Genomic DNA, 19,191 nt, shown 5'->3' on the forward strand with positions numbered 1-19,191 from the left:
TGGGATTGTTTAAGTGCAACAATAAGGAACCAGAGACAGCTTGGAGAAACAAGTGTTTATATGCTATAGAGTTGTATAAAGATAGATCTTTTCTCCTGTACAAAAAACTTTGCCCAGTCAAGAATCACTTCCCCCTACTAGGGGTATGGATAGGAGTGTGAGCATCCATCTTTAAGAGTGGCTAGGTCAAACCCACAATTTGCAATCGATGTGAATCAAGACAGTGGTTGTTTAACTTAAGACAGATTAAATAAACAACATTGAAGTTCCTGGTTGGCCATATGTGATAACATATTAAGAAACTAAATGTACTACAAAACAGAATCCCAATCTCCAGCGAGCAGGGGAACCTATACATGAATCACGTAACCTGATTTCTTAAAGCACATTTCGCAATTCACATAAATTGTTGAAATGTGGTTTTTCAAAGCCAATCCAAGTAGCTTTGTAGTTGTCAAGGCCAATCTTTTTTCTTTGGCCACACCATTACATGCCAGAATGCACCAAATTGAAAAGGCACACTTTGAAAAGGTTCATCTGCATGCACCTATAATACAAGTTGGGGGCTAATGAGATCCTAGCCAACTTGCCATTGGATAACCATATGAAACTGCATTAGAAATGACAGGTAGCATACATGCTGTGTGCGATTTGGCAGTTTGAGGCCACTGAAATTTTCAAGGACACTTGAGGGAGTACATACTTGTTTGTACCATGTAAACACCATTACCAATCAGGCTATCATTTGTTTAATATGATCACATCCTGTTGGCAATGTGTTTACATGGTTTGACAAATGTTGGAGTGGCTCTTTAATACAACATACAGAATAAACAAAAGCTCTACAATAATAAACCTTGATCCACCTGTCTTTCATATAACTTCACTTTCTTGAACTACAGATAAACTATTTACAGTTACATTTATAAAGTATATTAAATAGCAACTTAAATAGCAAAAACAGTACATTGAAAGGCTGTTTGTGATAGTTGACAATCTGTACCACAAGAGGACTAACACCAAACCAAAAAAAGGGTATATTTTTGTTGCTTTCATTGGAGTGATTAGTAAAGTCTCACAAAAAGGCAGTGACCTGATCAATGAATATTTGTACGAGTGAGCAAGAGAACAAGACGACAAATGGGCCACTGCGCTAGAAATGAATAGATTAGAGAGACGCAGAGAGATGAAGCATGAACCCTTAAAGTCTCTCCCTTTTCTGTGCGCGCTGTTTGGCTTTATCTATGACCTCCAAATTGTGACCTTCCATGACTAGGGGTCTGTGTACAGAGTTGCCTCACATTTTGATCTTGGCGTAGAGCGTGTCAATCTGCTCCTTGAAGTGTTTGCGGATGTCGGCCCTCTTGGCCTTAAGGGTGGGGGTTAGGAGACCATTTTGGACGGAGAACATTTCTGTGTGTAACACAATATCCCTCACCTGCAAAGAAAGGAGAACAAAAAGCAAGTGGGGAGGAATGTTAGTAAAAACCATCCGATAGGACTAGAACACTTCTAAGCAAGTAAAGGGAATTTTTAAGGTAGAGTAACCTGTTCAAAAGACTTCAGCCCTGCTTCTTTACCAAGCCTGACAATATCTTCGAGAATAGCATTCTTTATGTCCTGGAAAGGAAAAGATGAAATATTATTTCAGAAAAATTAAAAGGTTTTGAAAAAGAAAACATGAACACCAAGTTAACAGTGACTTATTGTGAAGCCAAGCAAACCTTGCTCTTGCAGAGTTCATCAAAAGATCCTTCAATGCCTTTCCTCTTTGCCCAGCCTGGTAAGAAGTCAGGATCTGGCACAACTATGGCCACTAAGCATGCCTGGAAACACAAAATAATATAATATAATAGCGTATTCATTAAGCAGATGTTTTTATGCAAAGCAACGTACAGTACAGGGGGGATTTTAACCTTCAACCTCTTGAATCTGCAGTCAAATGTTTAACCACCGAGCTAAACCCTTCATTGTCCACAAAAACGCCAATTGTTACATGTAGCCATCATACATACACAATATACATTTTAGTATGCAGTTTGTCCTTTACCTGCAGGCTATCACCGTGGACATATATTTGAGCCACTGGGTCACTGCGTGTGTAGATGTTTTCAATTTTCTCTGGAGCAATGTACTCCCCTTGGGCCAATTTAAAGATGTGCTTCTTTCTGTCGACAATCTTCAAAGTACCATTCTGCAAAGGTAAAAACAGTGTTAATTTCTAGCAACATTTTCTGCTAGGGGGTGCAAAGGTTCTTCTATTGGTCTTAATGGGAGTCAGGTGGTTGAGCGGTTAGGGAATCGGGCTAGTAATCTGAAGGTCGCCAATTCGATTCCCGGCTGTGCCAAAATGATGTTGTGTCCTTGGGCAAGGCACTTTACCCTACTTGCCTCGGGGGAATGTCTCTGTACTTACTCTGGATAAGAGTGTCTGCTAAATGACTAAATGTAAAATATATAATTCAAAATTGGGTTATAGAAAAAGTAAAGCAAAGATATTTTCATGAATCGAGTCCCATCAGCTTGTCCCCAGAGTCTTACCGGTAGCCACTTGCCAATGTCGCCTGTGTGGAGCCAGCCATCCTCATCTATGGCCTCTACGGTTTTCTCTGGGTCTCTCAGGTAGCCCAGGAAAACATTTGGTCCCTTTACACACACCTGTGGAGGGGGAGGGGGGGTGGAGGGGAGAGGGGAGGGGACACACAAGACAATCAATTAACTCCAATGCCATTTCTTTCAAATATTATTTTTTAATATGGTGTATTTGATCGTCATATTATGTCATTTTTAAAGCCGGTCTGTCCGGTGTTTTGGCATCACACCTCTCCTTCTCCATTGACAGCCAAGTAGTTCATTTCGGTCACATCCACCAGCTTGATACTATTACAGGGCAGTGGGGGCCCAACATGACCTGAACACAAGAGAGGTATTTGTGCAATGCTAACATTTTCTTTTTAAAAGGGTTTGGAGACTGTAATAACTATCATCCAGGAGGTGGAAAGCATCATTACTGGGCTCTGCAAAAATGATCTACTGTGCATTGAGTAAGCTGTGTGGCTTACCTGCCGTCCAGTCCCCGGGCATCGACATAGAACACCCAGCTGTGCACTCAGTCTGGCCGTAGCCTTCGTAAAACTGCAAGACAGAAAGAACCATTTTGTATGAAAATAGAATACCTGCAACAACAACAAGCTTTTTAAATGCAAAGCTGCAGCAAACAAACCAGTTCAGTACTAGTTCCTTACAGTTCATCAGGGAGTGTTTGGCTTGAAAATGAAAACCACACGCATTTTTGCGGAGAACATTCTAGAAGACGCTCCTGGGTTCCCCGGCTTACCAGAAGATTGAACGCAACACATGGGCTGAGGCCTTACCGCAGCTGCCCGGGTTTGAATCTCCCCTGGGCCCTTTGCTGCATGCCATCCTGTCTTCCTCCCCTGACTTTCCTGTCTGTCTAAACTTTCACTTTAAAAAGAAAATAATAAACAAAGGCAGTCATGCCTGCCCCCCCCCCCCCCCAAAAAAAAAAAAAAAAAAAATAACATGCTTCTCGTTACCTGGCAACCCAGAGCAGCCCTGAGGAACGTGAGGACGGTAGGAGAGACGGGAGCTGCTCCTGTGATCATGAGACGGACACGCCCTCCCAGACTAGCCTGGAGAACCAAGACAAATGCACCAATTTAAGGAGCGGTACCCAAATCAACTGATCACACATTACACAGAAAATGCAAGCCTTAAGGTTGTTGGTTATAATGAACTGAAAGCTACAGATGACTACTGCATTATGCAAACTCATACATGCACTATCAGTTGGCTCGCCCTATAATGGCATTTCCCAGCAACTGTAACGTTACCTGGACTTTTTTGAAGATGAGTTTGTCCCACAGGCTATCTGTTCGAACCACACCGTTCCTCATGTCGGCTTCCTTCCTCCGAGTGGCAAAGTCTAAGAGCCACCTCTTCAGCGATGTGTTAGCCTGCCCAAAGACCTGTGGAGCATGTCGGAGAGAGAGCTCACCTCAATACACAACTAAATGTCAAATGTTTCAAACATTTGGACACAGCTTTTCAAATAAATTATACAGATTCAATCCATTTAGCAAAACAAATCTAAGAATGTAAGTGTAACCTTGTCAAACATGCGGTTCAGCAGACGAGGGACCACTGGGAAGACAGTGGGCTGCAGTGTCTTCAGGTCATCCATCAAGAGACGAATATCACCCTGAAAGTACCCAATCCTACCCCCATGGATGAGGACCACACCCTGGAGAGGAGAGGATGGTTATCCCAACTGACATACCATAGCTTTCTGTTTACTTATCCAGTACGTGTTTACGTGCACATTAAAAGTTACATTATCTGCCACAAAGGGGGCAATGTTATTTGATAATTTGGTTAATACAGTTTTATAAACGGCAAATGAGAGAACACATTTAGATGTTTTTTGTTAGTTTGACATGATTATGGTTTTATTCTGTTAGCGTTGTGAGGATGTATGTGTCACGTACCTCCACTACCCTCTCAAACATGTGTGCAAGAGGGAGATATGACATGTGAATGTCGTGGAGATTCAGCATGCAGTGTATCTGTCAAGAGACAAAGACACCCACTGGTCAAACAGCAGCATACCTCCACAACCCTCTCAAACATATGGGCCAAAGGCAGGAAAGAAATAAGGACATCGTTGGTGCTGGGTTCAAGTATGCCCTGGAGATCATGAAGGCATGATGAAGGCATAATGAAGGCATGATGAAGGCATGATGAAAGCATAAGGAGGAGAGGCGGAGGGAGAAGACACAGGAAAGCAAGTGTCAGGAAAAATATTTTATGACTGGGGGAAGTGTGTGTGGGGGGGGGGGGGGGGGGGATGTGTCAGCAGGAGGTTTGGTATAGAAAGAACAAAAGGTCCAAAAGCTGTAGACATGCTGTGGAATGAATGTAAAGCAGAAGTTGTTTCCCCTCCCCTCCCCCCCCATATTGAGGAAACAGATTTACCTCTGTTATCCTAATAAAAGCAGCACAGTTGGAGATGACGTTGCGATGGGTCAGCATGGCTCCCTTTGGGTTTCCTGTGGAGAATAGAACAGTTAAAATACTGAAGTTTATTATACCATGTACATAATGTCCTTCCCGGGGACTCGAAGGCACACGCAAGGCACACCCGTAGTTCCGCTGGTATAGCAGATCAGTCCCAGGTCTTCTGGTTTAGGAGGCTGTAACAGAAAACACACCACACAATGTGTACAGTAGATCGTATACTTTGTACATAACCAATAAAGAATTTACATAACCAATAAAGAATTTAGGAGAGTGAGTGCAAGTCATACTCACTATTGGTTTCTGGTGATTCTCCTTGCCAATGACCTGAGGAGACAAACGAAAAATCACAACATGATTCTCATCACGTTTTTATAAATTGATCTGAGAAACATTAAAGGAAGGATTTAACCACAGACCATTCTATACTGCAAGGCTAACTGTAACCCAACTCTCACCTCAAACTCTGCCAGGCTCAGGATGCTGATGCCTGACTTCTGTCCTTGGACCACCAGGTCTGAGTCGAAGGCTTCCATGAGGACGACAGTCTTCACTGTGTGCTCTTTCCCTGTCACACACTCCAGGATCAGCTTTGCCTTGTCCGGCATGTCACAGATCACCGTGGAGATGGTGGCTGCGAAAGTGACACAGACACCAATTGATCTTTTTGTATATTTTGGTAGTCAAACACACATACATACATACATATACATATACGTACGTATACATAATGTCTGGTTGACAGGGGTTATGACCTTGCAAATTAATTTCGCATTTTCCCAAGTACCTCTATCAATGATGTATTCAATGGCTTCTGTGCCCAGTGTGTCATACAGAGGAACAGCCACCAGCGAGTATGTGTAGCACGCCAGCTCTGAAATGGTCCACTGTAGGTAACATACAAAACATATAGACAGACTAAACACAAGGAATGCAATGATAAACAAGGTCTGCATGAGTACTGTCTAGACAAGCATGAGGGGGATATCTACCCATCTGTTTGTATAGACAGATTAAGATATAGACCCCCCCCCCCCTCACCTAAATAAAAGGTGAGAAATGCAGTAAGAAAGGGAGCACAAGACTCAATATGGAATGAAGTGTGAAAGGATAACGTAAAAAGGAAAGGAGTAATGGCAAGTGTTTTCTTGTGAGTTAATCTCAAACCTCTGGTCTGTTCTGAGCAAAAATCCCAATGTACTTGTCACCATCTTGAGAGTGTCCTTTGTGGAGGAGAGCAGAGCCAATATGCTCTGCTCTGTCAGCCACCTGTACAAAGATGGATGAGACTTAAATGTTTCATATTGAATTTGGCCAGTTGGGTACATTGATTGAGATCGATTTAATTAAAAGGAAACAAAAACAGACATTCTTATGAAGAACAATTGATTTGGCATAAGCAGAGGTGAGAGTCTTTTAGAGTACTACAAAAGGTTTTTTGGTCTTAAAAAAAATAATCTTACCACACGATATGTCAGCCACTCATATGGCTGGTTAGGTTTTCTTGATCCTAGACAGGGTCCATCATCTGGAAACCAGAAAACAAGAGCACATGGACGTGAACTGACATGTCAACTGTCAAATATTTTACAATTGCAGCTTCTAGGACATCATAAATACAGATTAACGAGTTTGCTGATAACACAAATTTAAATAAAGTAGTACTCACTTGACACCCTCATCCCTCGAAGGAAGACTTCATACATGGTCTGCGCGTCACTGTAGTAATGGGTCATGTGGTTGTCATCGTCATTCAGCACAGACCTCCTTGCAAACCCTCCACCCTACAACAAAACGTCTGTAATTCATCACAATCTGTAAATGTTTTAAAGACATTATTGGTACAAAAACACGATACTAAGTCAGTGTGACAGGTCTGGGGGTTGTTGTGCCTAACTGGAAAAAACGGGCTCACCTGGACCTCTACCGACTGCATGTGCAGGTCACAGGGCGGTTTGAGGGCTTTAGGTCGAGTGGCGTACAAGTAGGTGCTGAAGGCAGCCAAGGCCCCCATGCCCAGGAGTGTGTTGGTGGGCAGGCTGCGCACATACTGCCGGAACTCATCTAGATCTGGCATCCGGAAATGTCTCAGGAACTCCTGAGCCTGCATGGTGTGTCTGTGCTGTCTGCAGAACAGGAAGGAAGTGTCATGATTACACCGTATTTGCAGACAACACACCTTTTTCTCACTCCTTAACAAGAATACATGTTCCCCCTACACTTCCCTATCCTGTCATTGATTATATTTGCCATAGTAATTTCTGGTACTTTATTTGGATCAGCTAGACCTCTCTAAGGTAACACAGTACGGAATAGGAACAAGAGTAGGAATTCACACAATGAATAGATTGAGGGAAATTATACTCCAAGTAAACCGGTACTGAACACAGGTCTCAACGGATATCGACACTGTAAACCCGTCCTGCAACTTCCCCCCACCCTCCTCCTCCTCCTGAAATTGTGATCCCAGTAAGACATGCAAATAAGGCCACTTTGAAAAGTCTGTTTGACAATACGAAAGGAGAACCAGAATATAGATTTGGAAATATACTGCAGTAAATATTTGCAGGATGAACAACAATAACAAAATCTTAATTTACTGGCACATTTTGTACCACTTGTAATGTTCTGATAGTAGGAAATATAAGGTTGTCTACTCATGATTTAAGTCTTAAATCCCTTTAAAAAAAAAAACATTAATCCTTAAAGCTTGTCATGTGAATGAAAACATCAATGACTTCAGAACTGACTTCTTACCTACTTACTACTTTCTATTATTATAAAGGCAAACCAGCGGTTCAGAATAACTCAGTGGAAAATTGACTGTTGATGCCAGGAGTACCAAATCTGCCACGCACTAGATTAGAGTACCTACCAGTACCTAAATTACATTCAAAGATCACACACACAACCTTGTTAGGCCTAAACAGTGTAGCTTCAAACGTATGAAATTGCCAGATCATCCAAGAGCAAGTTCTGCTGTCCATCAACAAGTAGTACAGGAAACAGTAATACTGGGACATCAAACTCACCACTTCATAGCATGGCAACACTAAACAACTCATTGTTAAAAACAATTCAGTGAACCTGCTTGCAGATGTAGCCTATTACAGACATCATCCCACATATAACTCTTTATAATAATGATATAATAGTTACATAAAACCTACTGTATCTCTAAAGATAGTCTACACAAAGGGAAGTAATTTAACTACCTTCAAACTGCCGATATAGCCACAGTCGCCTCCACAGAGGCTTCAAATGACCTCCAATAGACCTCTTCGTGGGTCTCAATACTATGAATAGCAGAGCACCGCCCCTTATGAGACAGAAACAAGAACACGTGAGGTGCTCTCTCTCCACCCAGTCAGTCACTCGTCTGGGACTCTGCTAGAGGGAGTGCATGCACCCCACACCCATATTTCTTTGGTATTTCAGCATACTGCCTGTCATAAGTGATTTCAAAATATGGCATACTTGGGTTTACTTCATCACCTGGTACATGGTCATAATGGATGGAGAATCAACCTTGATAAACCTTAGTTCAAGGTTGTGTTTATACTTCTCACAGGTAAATACCACATAAGCGGTCCATTCCACTGTTGGCATTAATAAATCCATCATGATCCTTATTAAGCAGATATTGCTGTATGTTCATTCATGTGAATCAGGGTATTGTAAGATAGCATGGTCCACAAGCAAACACCTAAAAAGAAAATGGTTCAATATTTACAAAACTTGGCACAGAATGTCCCCCTCTCCTTATCTCAGATCCATACCTATGTTTCCATTCCATCCAGAGTGAGTGTGTGCAACTCAAATTTGTAAATGTGTCACCTTTCACCTATATAACATTTCAACATTACTAGATTTAATTACACTTTCAGAAGCATTGACTCATAATGAATCAGCAGGCAAATCATGTACAAAAGCTTTTGCTGCACATTTTGTTGTAAATTACATTTTCATATTATAACAACCTAAAAGGCCTCCCAAAATCAACCTACTCTTATCTAGGCCTAGGCTATGAATGATGTTCACAACACTTTCTTAGCTTCATTTTGACCTGTGATTGGGGTTGGCACTACATATGTATTTTATTTTGGAAGAAGAAAAAAAAAAAGGTACAATATGCTTACTGACAGAATCTAGGCCTAAAACAGGCCTAGCTCTCAAAATCCAAAATGTAAACATTGAATCTGGTTTCAACTTACAAAACTGAGAGCCACTCCCATGACTCATATTTACAGTAATCAGTTACAGACCAAGGATATGTCTTCTTTTGTTTAATCACTAGACACTCGTGTCATGACATATCTTTCTGGAAGTCCTGAGCATCAAGCAGCATCAAGTTGTTTGTTGCATGTTGCAGCAGACTGACTTGTCATGATGACACATTTCAGTTATCTTTGATTCTCTCAACTGATTCTGTTAGACATCAACACTGCCATGTGCAAACTGAATGAGCATTACGCAAATAGGCCAAATAGGGAAGCAAAATGCTTTCCTTTAAGACAAACCTACTGAATAGTTTAAAGCATGGTTGAGGTTAGAAAAAAGGAAATCTGAAGGCAAATAAAAACAAGTTTTAATATGTCGACACAAAGCCATAATCTGACTCATGTTCCCATCTGTTATGCAATCACTCATTTAGCTGTGCATTTCGGATGTAATCAGGACATTCAAATGTATCAAAGGCCACCAAAATAGTCTTTACTTTCTAAGTAAAAACTGTAAAATGACTTGAACAAAGTTTGACTTTGAAAACTGCATCAATAATGTGCCGTTTTGGTTTGTCATATTTGTTCATTTAACTTCCTCTTAAATCCAACCCCTTTTAAAAAGGCAGCTTTACAGTCACTGCTACACTACATTTACAATGTGTGTGTGTGTGCACATATGTAAGAGTGTCAGCTGGCTTCAAGCAGGGACATGCCACAGTGTCACATGGTTGCCCTGAGTGGTTTCCAGGCGAAAGGTAACCCTCACCACCACTCCAACCCCAACTCTCCATACTTGGCCTGGATAGATGACAAGCCAATGGCAGAGCCAGCCTAATGGTCACCCCACTCAGTAGCTAAACAGAAGACATTGGGTACAAAAAAAGGAGAGGGGGGGGCAGTTGGTTTGTTTCAATCTCACTCTCACACACACACATTGCAGAACAGAGAATACAAGGAGAAGGAGAGGGAGTCAACACAGACCCAGTCAAATTGGCCGCACATTAAATCAGTAAATTGAAGCAAAGTTAAAGAGATTGTCAGATCAAGGGTTGTAAATTAGGATTATGTGTCGTGAAAGTGTACAGACCTGTCACTTTATTAGTTTAATTTGTGAAAATCGTAGTGGATTAGCATGTTTAACCTGCAGGTTCACTCTGATACTAGCCTAATAAATATTGATTTATTTATTTCCTTTCATTTGTTTTCTTGATAGGTGCAAGGAAACTCCCTCCCCTCAGATGAACTAAAGTATATGGTGTGTTAATTAAATCCACAATATTATTGATAAGATGCATCTATGTTGCCATTAAATGCATTGTCACTGGAGAACATTAGACCCTGTACCAACTCATACACTGTCTGCCTGTACAGCATTCATAATTCACTAGTCAGTGCATAGATCCATTGAGGGAAAGGCTCTTTAAATAGAAGGCTCTGTCAAATAACATTTACGTTAGAATATTTTATAAATATCAATTACCCTACATATACCAAATGCTTTAGCAAGGTGGGCAAAATGCTTTTGAACCTCACAAACAATGGACCACAGGTGACCAGCAAATTGTCAGGAAGTGGGTGAAGGGTAAGGGAGTTCAGTGGCCATCAATGGGTCAAGTCAGCCATGCTCCCAGTAATGAATGGCTGGCTGCACCAGTGTCCTCCTTTACCCTGCTCCCTACTCACCCCCATCTCCATCATCACACAACTCTTTACACATACACAATTCACACACCCTGCCTTCGGACACAAAGCCTGACCTTGAAGAGGAACGCAATGACTGTGGCCATATGCAGTGACCCTGAAATAAAATACTGCTAGTCACATGACAACTGCAGAAGGGGGATGGGCTGCAAATTGGAGCAAAGGTCGCGTGCACTGCAGGCACCCCTACTTCCATCTCCCACCACATCATTAGCTAGCATAACCTCCACACAAAACACCAGTGTAATGTGCTTCTTTTCTGATTAGACTCCACGCAGCAGACATGACAATACTGTCAATAGTCTTCTTTCACAAACACAAAACTGCTATGCTTTTCCTGTCAGCTAACTTAGACAATGTCACTGTTTTGACCAACAACTAACAATAGGGCAGTTACGTATATCTGAAAAATTCTCAGCCTCTAGATACATGTCAACATTGTGCTTTTATTTTGATAACTGGATCTTACAACAACACAATTCCCTCTCATATAATACTGTGCATTATACTAAGTGACTAGCCAGCCAGTCAGCCAGCCCCCTTACTATACAAGAAAACTTGTGGAGCTTTCCAAACTATTTAGGGTTGTGACGTGTTCAGACATGTTGAATACATTCTTCGTATGACCTCTGACTACAGACGCCAACATTAAGGAATTTTCACAACTGACTGTCGTTTCCAACAAAGATCAGTTAGGCTAATAAATTCATTGTTGACCACATACTTTTTCATCCCAATAAAAGTTTCAATATATCATTTATGAAACAGGTGTACCTTGCATATGACATGAGTAGTCATGAATTTATCATTTTAGACAAATTGTAACCACCATAACAGTTTCCCCTACTACAACCTCACCAGGAAGCAGAGGTGGTGATTAGACCTACCTGTTTGAGTGGATGGACCAATACCATAGTTGAATGGTAAATGTTGTGTAAATAAAGTGGCTCGCTAACTGACACCTGAAACCGAAGCTTGCTATTAACTCTAGACAAGCAAGCTGTGGATAGGTGTGACTACAGTTTGCCCTTGGTGCAAGGAGGAAGGGAGGGGAAAAAGAGGGATGAGATAGATCAGGTGCACAAAGTCAATGATTAAATACAATACCGAAAATCAAATTGTTGGATTGTTTCAGATGAATCACAACCCAAAGACTGGTTTAGTCTCCCAGGAACGTCACTTCACATTTTCCAGACTCTGAAGAGTCAAATTAAAGCGCTAGGCCTAAGTGTAAACACATTTGCACAGTAATACACGGAAGGTAAAACGTTTTCATTAGGTAATAAAACACCTGTACAGGTGCAAATAATACTTGAGCAAGCTATGCAAGAACAAGTCACACATTTTGCATATTTGGAAATTGTGCAAATGTAAGAAATGCCACAGGGCTCTATTTCTTTTTTAAACAGTTAAAAGGTCTGAAAACATTCACTTCCACAGGATGAACATTTAAACTTGATTAGCCAACAAACTCAAGTAACCAAGAACCTGAATATCTCTCTGATAGAAGTCCAGACGATTTTCTGTGGAGAACCTTCCAGAAGAACAATCTCACAGTACCCTACAAAGCAGGCCTTTTTCTTAGAGCAGCCAGACAAACAGCAAGCATAAAGGCACAGCCCACAAGGCGTTTGCCAAAAGGAACCTATAAAGACTCAAAACAATGAATCAACATGATTCACTGGATTGTTGAAACCAAGGCAGAACCATTGCAAACTAAGGCCAAGTGTCACGTCAGGAGGAAACCAGACGTCGATCATCGCCAGGCGAATACCATCCCAACGGTTAAGCATGGTGGTTACAGCATAAAACTTTGAGCTTCATGAGGAAAGGGTCTAATTTATTATGGCAATGTTTTTTATCGTTTTATGTTTTTCAAACTATCTGTAAACTCATTTCTGGTAAGTCATTATGGGGTGTTGTGAGTAGATTGAAGAACATTTCGTAGTAGACCTATGACAAAACAAAATGTGGAAAAAAAGTGAAGATACTTCCGTGTTATAGGTCTAGATGGTGTTGGATACAGAAATGATCTGCTACCAATCTGCATATATTGAAAAAAGAGATTTGTAGCCTAATTAAACACATTTTAACGATTTAACTCCTGTACCGGCATGCCAAAACACAACTTCCACAATGGCAACACTGTCTATTTAAATTGGTTACAATATTGTCTAATTAACTAACAATAGGGCCCTTTCAGCACTTTTAGAAAGCACGCATCACGCTAATAAACGGAGTCTAAAGAAAGTTGGTGTCACACCCTCTTTTCACTGTTGCATATTGTATTGCTATCATCTCCAGACAGTAATGGTAAGTTTAAATACTTGGCGGTCTAAGCAAGAAAATGGTGTTCCCCAACCATATCTGACTACGTGTTGATTCACCAAATACAAAGGTTTAGGCTACTGAAGAACAGGAACTTACGTGTGTACGTCTGTAATAACAAACATAACACGACAACAAGGACCTAAGAGACATGCACACGCCTATTTAGCCTCTGATGTAGGTTAGCCTATATTACAAAATATTTCATTTTGTACAATCCTGCCAATCACTTCTTGTAAGTGAAACGCTCTGGAAAGCGCTCGTTTCTAGACGCCAAAAATGCGTTTAGCCAACGCACACACTAAAATCCGAACAGCCATTTACAAAACACGCACTCAAATGTAAAAATGACATTAAAAACACAAATTTTTAGCCAACTAACCTGACGCAGGCAGCTCCAACAAGTAAACGTCTGAATCTTGAAGATTCCAACAATACTCGTCATTTACTGACCAATAAGCCAATCGGGACTGCCCTACAATATGTGTGCACATACGCTACACTTTGAGAGACGTTTTGTCATTGGCCAAAGCTATCATCACTTTATGTATAACTTTGAGAACGAGCGTTTTGGTTCCTAGGGTCCCCTTATTTTTCGTGGATGGGCGGTGCACGCACCAGAGTTGATATATTATGTGTTACTTTTTAATGTATTTAATAATCAAAGTCTGGCCATTACAATGATAAATTGGCAGAAACATCAAAAATATTCATATATACAACAAATAAATGTTCACAATTCTACATACTCAGATTTTAAAACCCAACTCCTGAGATCAAACCAATAGCGCACTCTAGAGGTCTGCAATTTCGACCACCCAGTTTCGTACCCTCATCCAAATTAAAAATCCGAATTACAATATTTGCCCACATTTTGGTAGAATGTTTGTCATGGTAGCGTAGACACACAGCCTATTGAGAGTAGGCCTACGTTAAAAGTAATTTAGTTTTTTTTTTCTTCCGCTGACGAACAAAGCAGACTAGCCTTTAAAGGTTTGCCTACTTTTAGCCAGTTTGTCCATGGATAAACAAAATGTTGCTGTCATAAGGCCTACTATATTTTAGAATGGTCAGAAACTAAAATGATCAGGTTTGTTGCCTGATATGATAGATTAGCTTGAAACAGTTATGACACCTTATTTGCTATAGACAACTAACTCTTGCCATGGACAACCCAAATGAGACAAATAGTCTAATCAATGGCAAAACAAAAAATACAAAAATAGTCTTCGACTGTCTTTAATCTTGGCTTCAATCAATTCATTTCCACGATATCTCCGTATACAATAAGCACCGTGTGAACTACGGCACAAACAGAGGGTGGCGCCCCAAGCTAAAGGCTGTGTCTGGGACCGGTAGAGGTCATCGTGGGTCAGAACACAATGCGTCTCATGGTTGAAACGTAATTTATACCGAAAAGTTTGTATATGAAAGGGGCATTTCAGCTATTTAAGATAGCATTTTTACGCCGTTAGGAGATACACTGTACTTTTACATTGTAGCTGATATGCAGGCTATGCAAGAACAAGTATTATAATACTATTAGTATCTGCAGCTTGCTAATGGAACGTTATTTACTTATATTATAAACATGTCATTTTTGTAGCTCAACCACTAAATTCTGGAATTTAAAAGAAAAAGAAAATTTTCAAAACCATTCAAGTAGCCTATCCCATAATATATTTTAAACTTTTTCCTAAACATTTGATCGTTTCTAAACCATCTTTTTTTTTATTACTATGTATTATTATTTTGCAAATGTGTAGGTGGTAGGCTACCACAAACATAAAGCCTTGTAGAAGATTGCAGGATAATTTTATAATCATTGCTAATTGCTTAAACTGCTAATTTAACCTCTACAATCAGGTACAAATATGGGCAAAATAGGATTATCCTTATGTTTAATGATAGCAATACTCATACCGTGGTAACCTGTGGCTTGCAAGTAGTTGAAATGCCAAAATCCCAAATAATCAATTTTTGAGCGTACATAATACGTAAACTTACCATAATTGAAAACGTATTTACCTAACTATTATATATTTTAAACACAATAGTACAGGGAATAGCTGATTTATTTGAGAGACTAGGCCTATAACCCAAGAATCCAGGACGCACAACTATAACGTCATTTTGTTTTACATTTTGTCATCATTAAGTGACAAACATTGCATCCAACGTAATAATATGTTTGTTGTCCGTATTTCAAGAGAAAACATAAGTCATAAAACTTTCTAACATCCACAATAAATGTAATGGGATTTAATGCCCCATAGCCTTCTCGCTTACGCGTTTCTCTGTGATGTAAAGTCTCTAACGCTTTAGATGTCCATAGAAGCGTTTTATTTTTTTATTCTACTTCTATTATTCAATGTTCCTCCCTCCAACGTTGCACACAAGATCAATTAAATTAAAACCTTGCGAAACATTCAAGATTAAAACGTTCCCCCCAAAAGCAGACGAACAAACTATTTTGGCGCATGAAGACCGGTTTGAATCTGTGAGACGAAGCATACACAATAAACCTGTTGTTAACCTTGCTGTGAAAATATGTTTGAAGAAAACAGACAATTGTTGTATGAAATGTATTCAAGTATAAAATAATGCCCTTTGTTGCGGAAAACCTAAGCAATGTGAGGGTACAAAAGTCCCCTGTGGCATTTACTAGACCCCTTTGTGAAGTATGCGCTTTGGCGTCTCCACTTGGCGCGTTACCCAGGCCTCTTTAAACGCGATTGTTTCTTTCTTTCTAATGACATTTACCGGATCAAAACATGCTGTTAATTCGATCAGAAAGCTTCACCCTTCACAACAATGCCAGAATAATTTCTCCTAAAGTTTGTTAAGTTGACCGAAATTAGGCAAATGAATAGAGGTCTCCAGGCTATCCATCTTGCAGGTGACGGGGAATAATGCGTGCTCACGCCAGCTGGATTCTTCTTTATTTCTCTGCTCTATTCTTCCACAGCATTATTAAAATTTAGGCCAATGAAAACTATTCTCTCGACTGAATAGACATTTTCTTATAGGATAATAGGATACAAATTGAGCCTCTCCAAAGAGTCGCCAGTTGTGGGTAACCCTCGTGTGCCAAAGATGGCTGGAGACGCTGGCCGTGACGCAGGCGACGCTCGTGTGCCAGGGCTAATCACACACCTGCCGAGGACTCCAAAAAATAAAGAATGTAAACAAAAAGCTTGCCATCTCTCATAAAAGATGAACGTGTCACCAAGTCGTGTGAGAAACGCTGAGAACAAACGGGGGGGACTCAGTCTCCAAAGATCTCCCCTGAACTCGGCGGAACAGCCTATTAAAGGCTTACTTAATTACTCTAATGACACTGGACAGGCCTTAAAACTCAGACGAGGCTTGGATGAAAGTTAAGATCGCTTGCTGGGATTTGTAAACAGGCGATCGTGTGAGAAACGCGAATTGGAAGAAAGAGGGTTCTTTTTTTGGCGGCTTTGTTTTCACTGCGCGCACTGCGCCCTGTTGGATAGGGCGAACCCAGCGCTCAGTTCACATTTCCCGCCTGGGTTGTTACTATGCAAATAATATTCTAAAAGTAATCACGTGTCTTTTGAACAGCCACGTGGATTAACAAAGCAGGTTTGCCCCCCTGTGAGCCCATGGCTTCAGGTTTTTGCTATTTCTTTTACTGATCCTTAATGCACACATTTAACGAAAGCTTGCCTATTATCCTGTGGAATAATTTACACCATGAATGGCCAGCATGCAGGGATGATTGCTCTATAAAGGGGAATGCTCCCACTCAGTGTTCAGTCTTCCTAGTCAGTCAGTAGAACTCCACGACTCTCCGCGTCTTCATTGAAACATTTTTGTATCAAAACTTTTTCACCCAATGGCATCCAAAATGAAGGACAGAAAGGTATGCGCTCTTTCCGCGCGCTCTTGCTATACGATAGTGTGTACATAGAATGAATTTACATGGCTGAATGAATGAATTTACTTTTTGTAAATGTAGAATATATAGCTACCTATTTTGAGTGTTAGTTTGATATTTTGTTATCTGCAAATGTTGGCTTCTCTGCCATGGATGATTTTCGAGTTTAGAAACACGAAAAGGATCCTGATAACCGCGTTAAGTTATCGACATTTTTCATGTCCAAAACTCATAGGCTTCTTTAAATAACTATGATGCATTCGTCACTTAATTGACAAATATATGTGATCTTGTATCTTAACCTAGTCCGCTTATGGATGGGAATCAAGACTCCGTGCCAATAAAGTAATACCGCTAGACCAGTTGCGCACGGGTGCACCAAAGCGCAGCGCACCACTACCGGCTATCTAACCAACAGCTATGTAACTCACCACGGATGCACCAAGGCGCACTACTATACGCTGTAGTACTAACTTAATATCTTTGTGCTGTCTGTTTCCTCTCATACGCAAATCTCTGTAAGATGGGAATTAGTTTAATCTGAATTCGCGTTAGGTATAGGCTACTGTAGCCCACTTGAAGTGTATTTTAATAACCCATTGTGCGTTCTTAACTTTACAGAGAACTCCAATTTCCCACAAAGTGATTGAAAAAAGGCGACGGGACCGCATCAACCGCTGCCTCAACGAACTTGGAAAAACTGTCCCAATGGCTCTTGCTAAACAGGTAGGCTTCTTCTTTTACATACTAGTTTAAACGAAATGTTCTGGCGTTGTAGTAGGATGTTTTGAGCGTCTTGACGTTGTTTATTGGTTAGATTGTTTGTGGTTATGACCACAGGTCAACGTTTTTACATGTGTTTCCGTTTGGATTTATAGAACTCGGGGAAACTTGAGAAGGCAGAAATTCTGGAGATGACTGTGCAGTATCTACGAGCGCTCCACTCCGCAGACTTTCCCCGTGGCAGAGAAAAAGGTAGGCCTACGTTATTTTGCGCATATAACAGCACCTACCTCTCAGCACCACACAAAGTCTCGTAAATGATGGTAAGCTTGCTGTGCCATTCCAACATAATAAACCATCCAAATACTGTATTTAACTTTATTTACCCAACGGTAATTGTGTTGTTTCATAGGGTTGTTAATCTTCTTTAGTGTTCTTGTACTAATAATACCTATTTTTACTTAATTCAGGTGAACTGCTGGCCGAGTTCGCGAACTACTTCCACTACGGCTATCACGAATGTATGAAGAACCTGGTGCACTACCTCACCACAGAGGAGAGGGTAGAAACCAAAGACATCAAGTACGCGCGGATTATAGCTTTCCTGCAGTCTAAATCCCGGGCAGTCACTGAGCCCATCTTCGGATCCGTGGGAACTCTGCCGGACCCCGCGGATTTTCTGGGCCAGTTGCACTCATCCCCGGAACACCAGAGCCTCAGCCCCTGTGAATCCATGTTCCAGCAAAGCCCACCGGGACATTTCCCATGGCACACCTCAGGGCGCAGTCCCACTATCACGTATCCAACAGTGCCATTATCCTCTCCGACGCAACAGCACGGCGGCTACTTGTCGCCCGTGCAGGGACTTGACCATCACTATTTCAACTTTATTGGCCACTCACATGCGAATGCGTTCAGTTTGCACACTGCGCAACATGCTTTGTAAATATTATAAGCGTTTATAAATTGTCGTTATTTATGTAGACTTGCTTATGTAATGAAACACAACTGAATGTGAATATTTGAATAAAATAAATATTTCTTTTCAACAGATATTATATAATTTTCCATGTTGTTTTTCTAGTCTATCTCGTCCATGTTGATTTGATTAAGATAATAGCTGTAGTATTACATGTGAATGGATCACTCACACTCAAAAAGCGAAACTAACAATTTTTGGAGGCACATATTTCTTTCTAGGTTACTAAATAATTACTGATCAATAGAAAAACACAAAAAGCCTATTTGGCAACGTATTCAGTATGGCTAACCAGG

General features: G+C 40.7%; 2 protein-coding genes across 4 annotated transcripts; one reads left to right on the forward strand and one right to left on the reverse strand.

The window, feature by feature from the left end:
- Positions 1 to 40: 40 nt before the first annotated feature.
- Positions 41 to 13,796, reverse strand: acsl1a (acyl-CoA synthetase long chain family member 1a). Of its 3 annotated transcripts, none has more exons than XM_084687229.1 (21): positions 13,672 to 13,796; positions 6,953 to 7,163; positions 6,707 to 6,821; positions 6,501 to 6,565; positions 6,205 to 6,306; positions 5,825 to 5,924; positions 5,496 to 5,671; positions 5,332 to 5,364; positions 5,162 to 5,213; positions 4,996 to 5,069; positions 4,509 to 4,586; positions 4,130 to 4,264; positions 3,855 to 3,989; positions 3,558 to 3,653; positions 3,063 to 3,135; positions 2,823 to 2,911; positions 2,542 to 2,658; positions 2,051 to 2,194; positions 1,725 to 1,826; positions 1,549 to 1,620; positions 41 to 1,438 (listed from the first exon to the last, which is right to left on the reverse strand). In XM_084687229.1, the coding sequence occupies exons 2-21, from the start codon at positions 7,145 to 7,147 to the stop codon at positions 1,298 to 1,300; spliced, it is 2,094 nt and encodes a 697-aa protein (XP_084543355.1). In that variant the 5' UTR covers positions 7,148 to 7,163; positions 13,672 to 13,796; the 3' UTR covers positions 41 to 1,297. The 3 variants fall into 3 exon arrangements, with proteins under 3 accessions (XP_084543355.1, XP_084543353.1, XP_084543354.1); XM_084687227.1 differs by lacking the exon at positions 4,509 to 4,586 and adding an exon at positions 4,630 to 4,707; XM_084687228.1 differs by lacking the exons at positions 4,509 to 4,586; positions 13,672 to 13,796 and adding exons at positions 4,630 to 4,707; positions 8,253 to 8,376.
- Positions 13,797 to 17,151: 3,355 nt separating this feature from the next.
- helt (helt bHLH transcription factor) lies at positions 17,152 to 18,868 on the forward strand. Its single transcript, XM_084687700.1, has 4 exons — positions 17,152 to 17,178; positions 17,815 to 17,919; positions 18,072 to 18,168; positions 18,387 to 18,868. The coding sequence occupies exons 1-4, from the start codon at positions 17,152 to 17,154 to the stop codon at positions 18,860 to 18,862; spliced, it is 705 nt and encodes a 234-aa protein (XP_084543826.1). The 3' UTR covers positions 18,863 to 18,868.
- Positions 18,869 to 19,191: the final 323 nt, after the last annotated feature.

The sequence above is a fragment of the Hypomesus nipponensis genome, chromosome 22 (genome assembly GCF_054491055.1).
Source record: "Hypomesus nipponensis isolate SF chromosome 22, ASM5449105v1, whole genome shotgun sequence".
Taxonomy (NCBI): Eukaryota; Metazoa; Chordata; class Actinopteri; order Osmeriformes; family Osmeridae; genus Hypomesus; species Hypomesus nipponensis.

What these genes read in the sequence shown, in the direction of transcription:
- acsl1a (XM_084687229.1), bottom strand. Translation starts at nt 7,147, where the DNA reads ATGCAGGCTCAGGAGTTCCTGAGACATTTCCGGATGCCAGATCTAGAT. An exon ending in AGAATCACCAGAAACCAATA is followed by an intron (nt 5,214 to 5,331) that starts GTGAGTATGACT and finishes TTTCTGTTACAG; the next exon opens with CCTCCTAAACCAGAAGACCT. An exon ending in TCATCTTCAAAAAAGTCCAG is followed by an intron (nt 3,654 to 3,854) that starts GTAACGTTACAG and finishes TTGGTTCTCCAG; the next exon opens with GCTAGTCTGGGAGGGCGTGT.
- helt (XM_084687700.1), top strand. Translation starts at nt 17,152, where the DNA reads ATGGCATCCAAAATGAAGGACAGAAAG. An exon ending in CCAAAATGAAGGACAGAAAG is followed by an intron (nt 17,179 to 17,814) that starts GTATGCGCTCTT and finishes TTAACTTTACAG; the next exon opens with AGAACTCCAATTTCCCACAA. An exon ending in TCCCCGTGGCAGAGAAAAAG is followed by an intron (nt 18,169 to 18,386) that starts GTAGGCCTACGT and finishes TACTTAATTCAG; the next exon opens with GTGAACTGCTGGCCGAGTTC.